This window comes from Embiotoca jacksoni, unplaced genomic scaffold (genome assembly GCF_022577435.1).
Source record: "Embiotoca jacksoni isolate LCO1_2020_lvr unplaced genomic scaffold, fEmbJac1.0.p SCAF_20, whole genome shotgun sequence".
Classification (NCBI taxonomy): domain Eukaryota; kingdom Metazoa; phylum Chordata; class Actinopteri; family Embiotocidae; genus Embiotoca; species Embiotoca jacksoni.
The window spans coordinates 1,859,696-1,876,350 of record NW_027185341.1 but is presented as its reverse complement, the minus strand read 5'-3'; the positions used below and the strand labels follow the sequence as shown (position 1 = coordinate 1,876,350).

The 16,655-nt window shown below is 40.8% G+C and overlaps 1 protein-coding gene across 2 annotated transcripts in view; it reads right to left on the bottom strand.

Annotated features, from left to right (window-relative positions):
- The window catches only part of dnmbp (dynamin binding protein), a 45,095-nt gene that overhangs the window by 22,437 nt on the left and 6,003 nt on the right, over window positions 1-16,655 (bottom strand). Inside the window, exons 2-5 of one of the 2 annotated variants that reach the window (XM_069155540.1) lie at window positions 8,778-8,932; window positions 7,748-7,870; window positions 7,433-7,465; window positions 3,043-5,274 (exon numbers count right to left, since the gene is read on the bottom strand). In XM_069155540.1, the coding sequence (XP_069011641.1) occupies window positions 3,043-5,274; window positions 7,433-7,465; window positions 7,748-7,870; window positions 8,778-8,922 (2,533 nt within the window). In that variant the 5' untranslated portion in view covers window positions 8,923-8,932. The remainder of the gene's footprint in view (window positions 1-3,042; window positions 5,275-7,432; window positions 7,466-7,747; window positions 7,871-8,777; window positions 8,933-16,655) is intronic. The other variant, XM_069155541.1, reaches the window with a different exon arrangement.

Genomic DNA, 16,655 nt, shown 5'->3' with positions numbered 1-16,655 from the left:
GTCTGCAGGCCAGAAGTCCCCCAGTTTGTAAGGCTGACTGAGGGTAACCTGAGGCCGAAACAGATCCTGAAAACAGTGTTAAACAGATCAGGCTGTGGTGTCGTGGAAGCTGAGGGAGGCGTTTTAATTGTGGGTTTTAAAGAATTAAAGGAGGCTCAAGGTCAAAGAGCTTAAATGAAAATTGGGGAAACACAAAGAGACAGAAAAACTTGCACTAGTGTGTGAACCTACTAGTGTAGAACCTTCAATGTTCTCTATTTTATGCAAAGGAAATATTTAGTTGCATTCAAACTGAAACAACACATTGATATAATATGCATACTCTGATATTTAAAAAAAAAAAAAAAGTCCTCTGAATTTAAACTACAGGATGGATTCTGTCTCTTCTGATTAAGCATATGAAACCTCTATGAGGACTTAGAACGGGCCTCTGCAAAGTGAAATGCAGGCAGAGCCCAGTATTGAAGTTCCTCCCTGCCTTGTAACAATAAGCTTCCATTGTGTCTCAAACGCTACACTTAGGACCACACCCTGTGAAAACACGTAAAAACACTCATTCCTGGTGGGTGCATGTGTGTCGCATAGGCGCATTGCAGTGGGATGACAATGCAACAAAGATCCTGAGAGAATGCTTGATATGTACACACCTTACTCTCAGCTTAACAGCAAATAGGAAAAAGAAAAGGAAACTCAATATCCTGCTAACATAACACACCGAAAGCTTTTTTTGTCTGAATAATGTGTTGATAATCACCATATCAAACCTTTTGGACTGGGTGGTTTTCACTTCCAGCTGCTGAATCTCAACTCTTACAAATCATGACACCATCTTTGTCTATTTCCACATCTAAGAAGTAAAAAAAAAAAAAATTAATATTTGTTTTATTACTGTGAAAGGAGGGTGTGAGAATGGAAACGATGTGCTTGCATGAGCGCATGCACTTGCAGCCACCAGGACTTGTTCCTGCCCTCAGGATGATTCTTTTCATTAGTGTGTGTGTGTGTGTGTGTGTGTGCGTGTGTGTGTGTGTGTGTGTGCGTGTGTGTGTGTGTGTGTGTGTGTGCGCGTGTGTGTGTGTGTGTGTGTGTGTGTGCGTGTGTGTGTGTGTGTCTGTGTGTGTGTGTAACAGAGAAACTGTGAGCTCTAGAGTCAGAAAGTTAAAGTGCATCAATGCTAAGATAGTAGTAGTAGTAAGATAGTGGGCAGGCAATGATGCTTAATTACAAAAAAAACACATTTTAGACAACGTTTATGAATAAAATAAACTTAGAATTAATATCTGTTTTAGCTAATCCACCAAATGCCTTGAAATTAAGTTGCCTGCTGACATCGATGCTGTGTTTCCATAAAGCAACATTTCCCTCATTGGCCTTTTAATCTTAGATATATTAAAGCGATACCCACCATGTTGTAAAAATATATATTACCATCCAATCCAAGAATGACTGTCAGCGCCGTGGAGCAAGGCACTAAACCCTCAACTGCTACACTGACTCAATGACCAGTAAGTAGCAGTAACTGCAGGTGCAGCAAGCGATTCCCAGCTGTGGCTGTGACTAAAACAGATGCTTAAAATGAGCAAGATTGCTCAGTCAACACACCACTGACTGTCAAACAGACTATAACCAGAAGTCCTGCGTCACCGCAGAATTAAAACGTACCTGCCGCTCTGTTGGCCGTAGCCTTCCGAGTGAGTCCAAACAGGATGGAGAGCTGCGCCATGGGCCATGTCACAGCTCGCCACAGCCACACTTTGGGTCCCACTCTAAAGTGGGCCATGCTGTGTCTCCACTCTCTGCTAATGCAAACAAAAATCCCCAAACCACACCCAGTGCCTTCAGTCTCCTCTCGGAAAAGAACAGATGATGGAGGAAAAGGATGAAAGTTACAGAGGGGGAAATTCTGAGAAAGGCGAGAGAGGGAGGAAATTTGGAGAGTGAGAGAGCTACTAAGACACACAGTGGAAAAAAGAGACAGAGGCCCGTAAGCATTGCTTACCCTCTCACTATGTGCAGGAATGCACCTCATACCTATGTGACAAAGTGTTGGGAAGCCACAAGGCGCTGTGCACCCAGACAGCATGAGACAATAAAAACAAATCACAGCCAATTAGCTTTGGATGATAGTGATCCACCAGCTACTCTTTTCAAATTTACATGTTACGTCAAAAGTATGTCTAAAATAGCAATTTTGAAAAAAATTACTTGAGTGTGTACAACTAAAACTCTCTCAACATTAATTCTACATTTAGATGAGGATGTCTGTCTTTGAGCTGCTTAGATAAGTTTAAAGTGTGTCCTACCTTTTCGTCAAAATACTTTATGACACTGTTTAAATTCTGGCTTTTGGTGAGCTATAACTTGAAATTACTGTGGTTAACTTTGAACCACATGTTGGAGGCTAAAAATCTTTTCATTCATACAATGTTTCCTCATGAAATTTGTATATATAGGACAAGGTCAAGCTTTTGAGACTACTTATGAGGGTAATGGTGTAATTCTGTGGCTTTCATTCACACACACACTCTGTTATGATAAAGTTTAGTTTAAACATACAATCCTCTTTCCGCTGATATTTGTGGACAGTAAATAGGGATGTCTTGTTTAGATAGTTTGAATAAATTGTGTTTTTTTGTCAGTGTGTGTGTGTGTGTGTGTGTGCGTGCGTGCGTGCGTGCGTGCGCATGTATAACAGGTCAAAGAGGAAATCTGCTAAGTACTGATGTCTCACTTTTAGATTCCTTCAATATTAATTAATTCACTTACTCCTACAGCTCTGCTCAGATCTCTATTTTTGGGAAATCCGTGAAGTATTTGTGAGCTTAAACTCTGGCCCTTATGATGAAAAAAAAATACAAAATAGGTTTCAGTGCTGAATCAAACACACTTTACCTGAAACTGTCATCATTTCTCTCATGTTATCGTTACCTCTACAATTTGAAGTTTGGCATCTAACCAAAGACTCATAAACCTTCCAGGTCGTTCTGGTGGTCTCAAGGTTTATTTCCAAAAACACTTCTGTGACTCCCAACCAAGTCTTACCTTGTAGCTGCTGCTGCTCCAGGGCCAACGTCTCCAGTGTGTAGTTGCAGAACTCCAGATTCTCCAAGGCTTGCGTACGGGCTGTCTCCTCTTCCTCCTCCTCCAACATCGCCCGGAGTTCCTCCGCCGTGTGCGCGTATGCCTCCATGTCGTGCTCTACCTCTTGTAGCCGTAGCAACAGCTGATACCTTTCCTCCTCCTCCCTCTGTCTCTGATTTTCTAACTCCATCTCTTTCTCCAGCTCTTGCTCCGCTTCCAACTGGCGCTGGATTTCATGTTCCTGGGCAGCTGCGAGGTCACCATAGTCAGCCTGACCTTCTGCTATTTGGTCGAGGAGGTTTGCAGCTGGCTCGTCGGGAGTGTAGAAGATGGGGCTGTTGGTGACGGAGGGAGTGGTATTCTGTCTCGGGCAACGAGGAGGTGCACGTGGAGCAGGGCGAGCTGGTTTATATGGAGCTGGGGCTGGGGGACGAAGGACTCTGGGACGAGGAGGAGGAGGGCGCAGGGTTCTGCGTCTTTCCAAAGAGGATGAGTTAGAGTGCGGGAGGTTGGACACCAGAGAATGGGAGGAGCCTCGGATGATATCACTTTCATCACTGTAGTCCATAATAGAAAAGTGCCGTGCGATGCGAGATTCCTGGTTCAGGTCGGCTATAGAAACATCAGAGTCCATGTTGGCATCACTGTACGAAGCCGTCAAACTTTTCTCAAACTCAAACAGCTGCTGGGACAGTTTGGTCTCCAGGTCACCGGCTGAGGTTGCCAAGGCTTCTAAGGTGATGGACGTTGGCAGGATGCCGTTGGAACCTCGTGTCGTCTGCTGGGAACGCGGCCGTGCCTCAGCACTGTGCATCATCATGTCAGCATCACTAACACTGGCGTGGCGAGTTAGCTTCTTCTGCTTATGGCTCTCCACAAGGTTAATTAATGCCTGGCCTAGACTTGCACTTCTGTGATTGGTGGAGGCACCGTCAGTTGGTTGCCTCTGGTAATATTTGCTATCTTTAGACCAACCGTGATGAATGCTAGGGAGCGTTAGGCTATGAGTTAGTTTGGGTTGTGATGGTCGGGTGTTACCGTTGGTATACTTGGACTGATTTCTAGTAGAACTCATGCCACTGTGCTGCCTATGGCTATGTGCCGGCAGGCTAGGCCGAGGTGGGAGTCTGGGTCTTGCTGGAGGTGTGGATTTGGGTCTCTCCGGCCCCCTGTGTGCTGGAGCGACAGGTCTACGTGGCTGAGAGTCTGGCCTGTTACCACTGTCTGTCTGCCCCCTGTTGTTATTTTGAGCCCCTTGAGCACTTTTGTTTTCATACTGCCACCTTTGCTCCTCAGTCCTCTCGAAGTAGTCCAGGTCCCACACTGTATGATCCTCATACGTCCTCCACTCAGGATCATTCTCTGATCCATTGGGATATAAATGATCTGAGCTGTATTCAGGACAGCTGTTCTCCTTCTCGTCTTCTGGTTCAACAGCATTTATTTCCTCTGGAGATTTCTGCCCATCATCTTCTATTTTGACAAAGCGATGAGGAAAGATACCCCGAATTCCTCGCAGCTCTCCCTCCAGCCAACCATCTTCCAAAGTGCTCACAACACGAATGCGATCTCCCACATCAAAGTCCAACTCGCCTGGCTCTATGGCCCGAAACTCATACAGTGCCACTCCATAGACACCGCCCTCCTCCTCTTGCTCCTCTTCTACAACAGTGTCCTTTTGTTCGTCATGCTCTTCCAGAAAAACCTCCTCGTCTTCCACTCCTTCCTCTTCAGTCCCCTCTCCAGCATCGTAAGGGTCCTCATACATAAATTGTTCGGGGTCATTGTTCAAATACTGACAGTCCTCTGGCTCCTGAGGAGATCGAAGAGGACCCAGGAGCTCCACAAACCCCTCTGGAAAGATGCCCCTGCGGCCTTCCAGCTCCCCTTGGAACCAGCCGGGCTCAGGCAGGCCCGTGATGATGATCAAGTTCCCCTCGCGGAAGTCTAGCTCCTCATTGAGCTGTGCATGGAGGCTCATGAGGGCCTGAGCTTGGCCCAGGGCATAAGGTGGGAGCTCTGAAGCCTTGGCCTGGGCTGAACGTTCAGACAGCTGCCGGGAGCGGCCGGAGAGGGTCAGCTCCTTCACACACGATGTGGGGAAGAGGCCGCGGACGCCCCAGGCATTACAGCCACGCTGCCAGGTTTCCCCAAGGTTCATGGACCCTCCTGCCTCTCCCACAACCACATCACCTACAGAAACACAGAATAAAGGGGTCTTAAGTAATATTCATACTACTGATATGAAGAATTCTTGTTCTAATAAATTACATTGTTATTTGAATAATATTTCATTTTTCATTTTAATGATGAAGCAATGAGGTAAATGGACAAAGAGACAGAGGGGAAGCTTCAGTATGTAATGGTAATAACACAAACTATTGTCCTGGTTGCTCTAATAAATCGACAAAATGTACATCGTTTATATACTTCTGATTCAAGCAATTAGCAAAAAGTGCAAGAGAAGTTTCTGCTTGTATTGATTTTTTTTTTTTTTTTTTTATGTCCCAATGTGCACTTCTGGACATAAATACTTGAACCAAACTAAACTAAACTGAACTTTGTTTTCCATATTTTTGTCTGAAATCAGATAGATTTGGTCACATTAAGTAAGTACTAAGTCATTTAAATCAGAGTTATGTCAGATTAGCTTTATCATAGCATTTCTAATCACCACGTCCTCACTGTAACTACTTTATAACTGGAGAATCAGGGATTATGGGAATGTTGACTGGTCGGCCAGAAGTTATGGGGGTCACATTCCAAAGACCTGCGGCTCCACCTCCCATTGTGTCTGGGACCAAAACTGGAACACAGCCAATAGGACCTTGGAAAATCCTACTGGAAACGAAAATTTCAACTCTCAAATGACCAGTAATGGCTGTTTCCTCTGTACCCTCTGACCTGGGGAGTGTTATTAATCTCTGGCAATACAAAAATATACTGGAGTTACTGTTGCTGATTCGTTTTGGTCATAAACTAAATAGAAATCAATTCAAATTCAAATTATAAACAAGTATAATAAAAAAGCATTATTAATATTATGATTAATTATTTGCTATAGCTGGAGCTATTGCTTCAACTGCTACATGCTTTAACCTGACCAGCATTTTTCAGCTAGACTGATTTAAAATGTTTCTGTTGTTAAAATCAGCTTTTAAAGCTCAATTCCATTCTGAATGCTTAAACTACTTCTATGACTACAACTATGAATAACACTACTAATACCATTTACAGACAAATATAAAAAATCTTTACCGATATAAAGGATCTGTGCAAGCATCAGTGCTGTATGTCTGAGAGGGTGTTGAAAATCACAAATCACACACAAAAAAAAATACAGTAACTGATGTAATCACGTGAGAAAAATCAAGAATGTGAAAAGAAAACAAACAGTCAGCTGAAGACTAAGCTCTACGTTGGTATAAATTTGACCTCTGATGACATCTAGTGGGGAGTTTTTGAAATTAACTCTACGTTTTTGCTCCAACGCTGCTTGTTGACTGCAGGAATCTACAAAGGTGTTATCTTTTTCTATATCTTTAATCTTTGAGCAATTATATGCAAATGAAATTACAGAATGTATATGGATTATAAAAGAAAAGTGATTACTGATAAGCTTGTCTGAAACTTTGTGTGAGCAGTCTCAAATTTGAGCATCACATGTTTTATGAATGAAATAGGTTCATAGTTTTTAATAATTACAATCAAATAAATTGCCATAATCCAAAATTCAGATTATATTCTAATCAACTAAGAAAGTCGAATCAATATTTGAGCATCAGAGCTAAACAAAACAGTACATCTCAAAAATAACTCAGGAATTCAGGAAAAATAAGGCAGCTCTTATTTTGAAAATGCATCTCTTTCTTTACCTAAACTAGATTATTCCCTTCCTAAATAATGATATGCGGAAACAGAAAAAGTTAAACACTAGAGATAACTGAATTATTTTTGGGAGTAGGAAAATATGTTCCTTTTAAGAATAACTGACATCGACCGCTGACTCTGAATGGTTGTTAAAGTATGGGAGGAAAAATTTACTCTGAGGTCACGGCATCAGTTCAGACTTGTCTTTAGAAATTTCTTCTTGGAGCCCAAAGTGACATTTACCTTCTTTCCCAATCAATTTTCTAGAGAGGTTCCACCACTGAGGTGATGTTAGAGGACACAGGTTTGATCCTTGGCTTATCTGTTTCTCCCTTTGAGCTAAAGTAATTTTGATTTCCGGAATTAAATCAACTTTTTGTGGGCTGCAGTTTTTGACAATGGAGAGGAGGTATCAGTCAAATCTGACTGTCAGGTGAGAAAATCCAACACAACACCAAACAACACAAAACATCCAGTTTACCTGAGCACTGGGACATCAACAAGAAGCATAAAGCTAAGTGAGAAAACATGAGCTGTTAGTTTTAGCAGAACTGCTGTTTGGAAAAAGTGTGTTATTTTAGGTTACATCAAGTCTTCAGTGTGAAACCTCTGTTTAAAACTACTACACAGATAAAAAAATAAAAATAAAAAAAAGCCCAGACAGAACAAAAGTAGTCATGTTTTAGGACACAAAAAGTCACTGAGCTGTTCACAGCCGGAGAACAGTGATGATTCATCCTACAGTCATTACTTTATAAGTCAGCATTATGTAAGGGTGCATACGGCATGTTCGTACCTCTCTTCAGGGACAGATTCCCCGGCTCTGCTGAGCTAAAATCATTGATGCACACATAGAGTCTGTCTCCAGGCTTGGTGCTGGGAATGGTAATCTGTTCCACAAAGGTGCTGGGGAACTGACCTGAGGACAGAGAATAAACGCAGCTGAAAAAAATCTCTTGGATACTCTTGGAGCCTGATACTTCCGTTTCCTCAAGACAATAACAAAGCAATAATAAGTTCTGTCACTTCCCAAATTCTTCTTCTGCATTGTGACCTATATTAAGTACTTTATGTTTTAGACTTGACATAAGAGTAAGAATACAAAAGCCAATGCAGGTGCTGCACTTCAGAGTATTTATATCAGAAAAAAACTCCAGAAGTTACATATGTTCTTTTTTAGGAAGGATTTACAATTATGCTAACATATAAAATAAAACAATTAACGTAGAATTCCAACAGTTTAAGAGCAGTCAAACTTTATATACAGTCTATGAGTCAAGCCCACTAAAGAGAATTTAAATAAATTCGATGATATTTAGTCTAAACACAGAAGGCCCTCATTGTAAACAGTACATGTACTTCTATGAACTTTAGGAGACATGCTGTATGTCAACATTTTGCCTTCTCACAAAGGCAGTTTTGACTTTCCAGGGAACTCATGTTAAAAGATGTATTGTTGTAATCTGTGTTTCCAGGAGCTGCTGAACCAGCCTCACTTCCCCTGTGGGGAAATCCCCTTTGTATTAAAAGGATGTTTGATTCTTAGAAAACTTAGGAGGATTTCAGTGAGTTTAACCCTCTAAGGGCAAAGAAATAGAGAGAACACTAATGTCCACTTCAGTGGCTCATCTTGTCCAGAGTGCATTTTGATCTTTCAACTGATCATAAAACTGAAATATAAAAAATATTTAATGTTTAAAAACTCAATAAGGTTTCTCCATGTAATTATTCCATAAGTTCTTTTCGGTAAACTATGTGCAGGTTCTTAATCAAATTAGTCAACCATACAGGTCTGTTTATAGTAATAATAACCCCTGACATCTTACCTGTGACGCCATCTTTGTTACCAAGCAACCAGAACTCGTCTATTACACTCAGCACCTCGATGACATCGCCCGTGAAGAGTGGCAGCTCCTCGGAGACGCTGGGCAGAAACTCAAACACAGCACGCACCACAGATCCTGCTTCCATTACTCATAACCTGCAGAGGTAGAAAGAGAGCGAGACAGAGGAGAGGTTTTAAAAATATATTACTCTGTTTTATATTAAAATGCGTGAAAAAATTCACACTGCAATTTGCTGAAGTTCTCCTAAACAAGACACACTGGTACCATTCAAAATCCTCACTATGCAAATCAACGAATGCCTCAGTTCTCATGAAATACCACCAAATGAAAGGGGAAGTGAGAGCGTGAGAAACCTGTCACAGAAAGGAGACAGAAAAGAAGGAGGGAAAGAAAAAGAGAGAGCTCTACTTAAGCAGGCTAAAGGACATTCCTCCACACTCCCCTGTCCCTCTAATGTTTCTCTGCCTCCTCCTGAGGACACCAGCGTTACAGATGGACAGTAAACTCAACACAAACTGTGCCTTCTGGCTGAGGCGGTACCTTACACTGAATACTATATATCACACACATATCCAACTCAGCAAGTAGAATTTCTAGTGAAGTTATCTCTGACCTTTGCACAAACGTGCTCCTGTACTGTAATTGCATTTGATACAGCATTTACGACATCACTCAATTAGCAGTAAAATGAACAAATGCACAAAACAAGTATTTTACCAGCCCTTCTGTATCATTATCTGGAGACAGAATAACCACAGGTGGGGATGGACACGCTGAAGGAGACGGGAAATGAGAGAATAGGGCTGCAGTTCGCCACAGTCAATGGGGCCTCTGTTAAGTGGGCCAATGGAACCAAGGGGGGAGAGGAACAAGACTCCAGCCCAGTTCAGTGCCACCGTCTCTGGGGAGAGACGTGGCTCAGGTTATCTTGGATGTGGTTGTGGAGATAGATGACCAGCGGTGAGAGAGAAGGAGTATTTGAGGATGTGTGTGTGTGTGTGTGTGTGTGTGTGTGTGTGTGCGTGTGTGTGCGTGTGTGTGTGTGTGTGTGCGTGTGTGTGTGCGTGTTTGGGTTGTTGCTTGCCTCAGAGTGAAGGTTAACTAGCACTGTTTTGCTTAACAAAAGCAGCTGGTGCTCTCTGTGTGGTACGTTGTGAACTCAACACTGCGCAGTGTTAAAACCACTATGAAACCCAAGCCAAGGTTGTAACTAATGCAGGGCAATGGGAGGTGTCAAACTAGAGGCCTAAAACACAGCAGGCAATGAGCACAAATGGGCTGTCTGTTCATTTATGCAGTGGACAAGACACTATGCTGTTTGATGTTTATTTATATTTCATGCAGCAACATGTGAGGATAACAAGTACAAAATCAGACCATATTAATATTATTATTACATAATTTGTTAAATATCAAAAATATACAAATTCCAATTAATCCTTATTTTATGAATAAAATGTTTAAATTGTCTTCTTTAAGCCCTGTAAAATATGGTTTCAAAAATATTTATCAATATGTACAAAATATAACTAATAAGAGTTTAACACTTAAAATTCAGCTCATCAGGATCCTAAATTTGTGTGTTTCACAGGTTCAAAGTAAAGGCCATCTTTCCCAAATGAAATAACGGTACTCGCATAAACGTGGCACAAATCTGCTTGAATTTGGTAGATATTTCTTCTGAGTGTTCAGGTCAGACAGATATTGTTGTTTTTTCCTCTGACCTATATGTTTCTTCCTAAAAAAGATTAGCAGAAAATACATTGACTGAAAAGAGCATAACAGGAAGTCACAGCATATACAGATGCACGCTGTAAGTAGCAGAAGAGCTCAACAAGTGAAACCCAAATCTCTTTACTTTGCTCTATAAAATATCACGTCTGGTATACATATGGGTTTTACAAAGCACAGCCACCTAGAGTTGTGTTGCAGCTCACAGCTGTGAAAGTGCAAAGTGTCCCATCTATTTATTCTTGATGCAACAAGCCAATCGCAAACCAAAAACCAAGAGATGGATGAAGGTTTGACAGTGTGTAAGTAAAGGTTTTACAGCAGGTGCTGTTTAAATGTTTCTCAAATACTGATAGATTTCAATGTCACTGGTTGTTTGCATCATCACAACCAGTGACTTTGAAATCTATCAGTATTTGAGAAACATTTCTCAAATTTTATGCAAAATATTCTAAATATATTTTAGATTTCTCAGAATCTTTCTTCTGCGTATGCAAAAGATTCTGAGAAAAATTTGAGAAATGTTTCTCAGATACTCAGATTTCGAAGTCACTGGTTGTTTGTATCATGGTGTAATTATAATTGGACACGCACTGCTCATAAGTGCAAACCTTTTCTTATGCACTGCTAAACCTTCATCTGTCTCTTGGTTCTTGGTTTGTGATTGGCTTGTTGCATCACACCTACACAACACAGAATAAGTAGATGGGAGCGGTGCGCTCTCTGCTGTAAAGATAAACCAAAGCGTTTAATTAAATTCTCTCCATCATTATTGAAGAGAATGATTGTGTGACATGAAATATTTCAACAGGCCTCCATTTTCTGGAGAAAACACAGTGTCGTTGTGTTCTTTGGTCTTGTCTTCTTTAAGTTTATACTTTCACAGCATTCCAGCAAAGTCTTCCAGCTAAGGTGTCCTTTATTGTTTACAGTCAAAATATTTATAGTAAAATTACAGCAGTGAAAAACGACAGTAAAATGAAGCTTACATTGGTCAAAAAGTGCTATTTCATTTTCAGTCTGCCTCTTGTTCAACCCCACAGCTGAGGATGTCGGGATGTAGGAAGCCAAACCTCTTTCCACCCGACTGCAGGCCAGGACCTGCAAAGAGTCACTAGGATGCTGAAGCTCTTCTTGAGGTTAGTGCTCAGAATAGCTTCCAGCCAGACAAGCTCCTTAATGTTATTTATGGGGTTGTCAATGTGTAAGTAGCCTCAGTGCTTGGTTGACTTTTACCCCACACTCTGATGCAGATAACTAAACAAGCTGCCAACAGGTAGGAAACATGTCGTGGCAGTTTTCCAGGTACACTGCTATTTTACAAGTATGACAGTGAATTCAGTGAAGTGCTGAATTAATTTCTTGCCATTGATAAGTAATACAAATGAATGTGCTTCCACTAAATGCAGTCCGAAAAAGAAAATACCAAAAGAATGCAGAAGTGCAACACAAATAGCAAATTGAAAGTTTACAGAACGAATTCTTAGCTGTACGTAGCTAATTGTATGGCATTGCTGACAGTGTTACGATGTTAATTTAACTGATTGTTTATATGCAGATCAGACCAGTTAGAATAGCTGTATGTGACCATCACTTAGTGATCAACCAAACTGGGTCAATTTACATAGAAAATAAACCAGGTGTACTGACCTTGTTTAGAAAATTTAAAACGGATATTTTGTGCGGGTAATAAAATCACAAACTGGACAAAACAACTGGTGGTAATATATGAATTTGGCTCTGGCTGTTTTCTTACTGCTATGGCCTTGCTAAAATCTAATATAGGCAAGCTGTTTTTGCCATTCTTTTTATTAGTCTATGCCCTCCGGGGTCCATACTGTCGAACTTACCAATCATTAGTTATATTTATAAAAAAAAAAAAAAAAAAAGTTAAAAAAAAAGTTAACTGCTGGCAGGGCAAGAAAGTGCAACATTAGACCAAACTGGTTAAACTCTGAGTCAGGCTGATGGCAAACTGCTTGGACAATAAAGTGACTTGCTATCGCCTTGTAGCAACAGGACTTAAATCGTACATATTGCACCTTTAATGTTAGTACAGTACCATTGTAATATCGCTGTAAGGCACAATTTCTATTCAGCAAATTCTTGTTCATTTTATTTCCTTGTAGGCCAATATCACATCTCCACATTACAAATTAAATTAGGGAGCAGTGGGTATTAATTACAGACCAGTGATGTTGTAAGGGATCTCTCTCCTCATCAAAACACCGGCACAAATTCCAGACTTTAGAAAGTAATAAAACGTAATTAAATTAGTCTTTTCTCCCCGTCTTTGTAAAAGCCTAGCATACATGTTTTCGTATGTTAGGGACTTTTACGCACAACAGCACCAGCCGAGGACCATTTTCTTCCGAATTGAAAAAAGAGAAGGAAAAACCAGTCACGTCAGGGGTGGCAGGTGTGTCTGGAGGAAACATTACAACCAAGAAAGAGTTGCATCTGTGCCAGATTGTTCCAGATTTCAGTCCTTCCACTAATGGAAGGCTTCACTTTAGAAAAAAGGCAACAAACAAACCTGAGCATTTTTTTTTTTTTTTAACTCGGTACAACCTCCTCAAGTTCTTGTCCTATTGTGTTCATCGTTCTAACGGATTAAAAAACATACGTTAAAGTGTTAACAGCTCACTCACTGTTGCAAAACAACTTTTGGTAAAAGTCCAAGGGGCATTTCACACATTGATGGTTACAACACTCACGGGTGTGTCTTTTCTGACGATCTGATAAGCAAAATGAACTGTGATCATAAATGAATATCCTTAAACAAGCTTCTGAAAAAAAGTGCAACCACATTGGATTATTTTATTATGATACTCTGTGTAAAAAAAATAAGTGATAGAAACTTCAGTCCCTGAACACTGAATTTCAGGTGAAAATGAAAAGCTTCAACTAAACCAAACCTTTAAAATACAAATTAGATTATACAACTGTGGTTATTGATTCTTTTGTTAGATAGAGAGAGTGAATGAGACAGTATGACTGGGACTAGTGTGTGCCACTTGGCATCGTCCTGGAGAAAGTAACAGGATTACGACAGACAGCTAAATCAACAGCTGACATACATATACACACACACACACACTTCACAGCTGACAGTGGGACAAAGCACCAACTGTCTGACCTGAGACATGGCCCTAGGACATCATCACCCTTTAGTAAAATATCTCTATGAATGTGTTTATGTGTTTACAGATATAAATGATCTCATAAGGTGCTGTTAAGGAAAATGTTATGTATCGGGAGGGACATCTGATTCATGGAAGCACACCTTTATTTGTTTTAGTTAGATTAGCCAGTACAGTTGTAAAAACAGTAGTTCCACTCCAGTTAATGCAAACTACCTCAAATCGAAAGTAAAGCTTTGAAAAAGCTCATTTAATTGATCTATGAATGTATTTTGAAAAGGAACCTGACTAGAATGCAAAACAGCTAAAAGTTTAAAAGCTTTTAGAAAACAATTTGGCTATTACTATGTAACTATTTGAATTTGATTTATGCATAAATTCACATTAAACAATACACTGATGGATAGAGTTTAGATGAGAGGACAGGAGACTTGATTTTAGCATGGAACTGTTTTCTTAGGATGTTAACCGGATTTTAACGGGCCTGAGCAGGAAAAACACAGGTGACTGACATTTATTAATATTTCTTTATATTTTAGTGATCAAACAGTGAGGTGATTAATCAAAAATTAATCAGCAAATATAAATTAAAATAAAAGTGTGTTTTGGCCCCACTGGCCCATGTCTGATTTGTAATGAACTGACAGATATACTGCACATACTTCTACTTGTACAACAGTAGAGAACTGGTCCATGTTTGCTATTGCTGCGAGGCATCTTAAGATTTCCTTTCTGAACAAGTACAGTCGGATGAGTGCTGAAACACTGTACCAGTGTGAGAATAGAGTGGAGGAAGTGGGATCTGCTGACTGCCTGTATCTTTTATTGAACACCGTCTGATGCCAACAATAAAGTCGCTGCCTCATTCTCTGTTTGCCGGCCAGGACGAGCCTCACACTGATGCACAACCACAGTGCTATTCATCCTATTCAGAGAAACTGAAGTGGCAGGCTGGCACGTGCCTGTGTATGGATATCAACACACACACAGAGACCGGCAGAATTCTCTGGAGTGAGCTGGATGACAGCTGATGTCTTTTGATAGGGATTGTTTACCGGGGACTCGTGCCGCGCACCACTGTAGTGTCCACCCATGCAGAATGCTGAGTCCGCTGAAACGCATTCACCTCCAAACAACATAACCAAAGCAGGTGGACAGTTCTGGATATTATAAACTGTGCAACATCTGTTGCGTCCCTTTTCACTGTCTAGTCTTGCAGCACATGTGATGGGGTGTGGGGCGATGGAGGGGGAGAATGAGAAGGCTCTCACTAGCTGACAGTTGTCAACACAAGTCATGTGGTTTTAAGACCATGTGTTTAAAGAGTCAGTGCCTCACAGACCACCTGTGGAATGACGACATTAGATCTTTTTTTCCCTTACCAACATCTGAACCAACAAAAAATATAATGTTCTGTAACCATAAAATAATTTGTCATACACAAATTATACACACAAAAAGCATATGAAATTATTTACTTTACTTTTGCTGGCTTAGTGGTCTCATCCACGATGGGCCTTTATCCGTTATATGTGTGGTCTAGACAACACCAGTCCAAAAAATGTCTTTGGATGAAATCGTAGTCATAGTCCAAATATTTGGTTTACTATCACACAAGACAAAGAAAAGTAACTAATCATCATCACTGAGAAGCTGGATCAAGAAATCATTGGCATTCTGCTTGAAAATGGACTTTTAACAGCTGTTTATCAAAATAGTTGCTGATTAATTTTATGCTCCTCACATTATGGATAAATAGACTAATCATTTCACATAACATGTAATGTTCTGGATTAAGATGCAGGCCAGAGCCTTTTGGGCGTGTCACACATTACCACATTGCTCTTGCTTTAAACAACAAGTAAAAGGCCGGGCAGTAAGGAAGGCAGCATACTTTCATAAATGCATTTCATCCAGATGAGGCAGCACTACGTGGCCTCAGCCAGCTGGATAGAAAGCACACATCTGGCGAGCTGAGTCAAATACCAAAGTATGCCAAACTCTGCTGAAATATCTGGCGAAGTCATCCTGTTGCACTCAGACATGTGAACAGGCCACAGCAAGCCCATACAGAGAGATGGTTTGAAGCATGCAGACATATTGTACTGGTATGCTGACATGCTGACTATGCATTTCAATACAAACTGTCACCGCAGTAGAAACAAAGGCTATTTTGTCAGAAAGTTACATCAATTTGAATTGCTTAATGTTTCTTTTAAATAAATTCACTCAAAATAGTGAGTGTTAGGACACAAGTACACCATTTGGAACACAGCACTAGATTATTTAGCGAGCTTTAAGGGTAATAGCAGCTGGATTTTGTTCTCACTGAGGCCAGCTGTTTCTCTTGTTTCCTGTCTTTATGCTCGGCTACGCTAACCAGCTACTGCTGGTGGCCTCAGCCTGAATGTACAGATATGAAAGTGGTATAAAACAAAAACATATTTTACTACTGGCGAGAAAGTGACTGACCTATTTCTCAAAAATGTATAAAGTTCCTTTAAACTGAAAATATGTTCCCACCCTGTCTGATAACCTGTCTGTTGTGCTGCTTTCCTCACAGGACGTGAAAAATTCAGCACTTTTCTACTGACCCCAGCTGAGATGTACAGTAAGACACTTTGTGAGGATTTTCCAAATGCAGTACCACTGTCAAATAATCGCTGGTTGGCTCTGACATATTGTGGCACGAAGCAGGACTTGCAGTCTATCTTCACTAACAGTTAATGAGGCAGGGCAGGGCAAAGCCCATCTGTGATCCCTTTCAAATGAGTCATCCTCCGCACCTCTGCACTTCCACAGCATGGCAAGTCCTGTCTTGTCTATGAATCATCTGGACAGCAACATGTGTTTCCACTGACAACTAAGGGCGATATGAGAATTGGGGTTCTGCTTTGTGGCTTATTTACATTCGTGCAAATACTTGTGATGTCAGGGAACATTAAATGGTCATCGTCTTCCGATGTTTGTAGAGGAAGAGAGG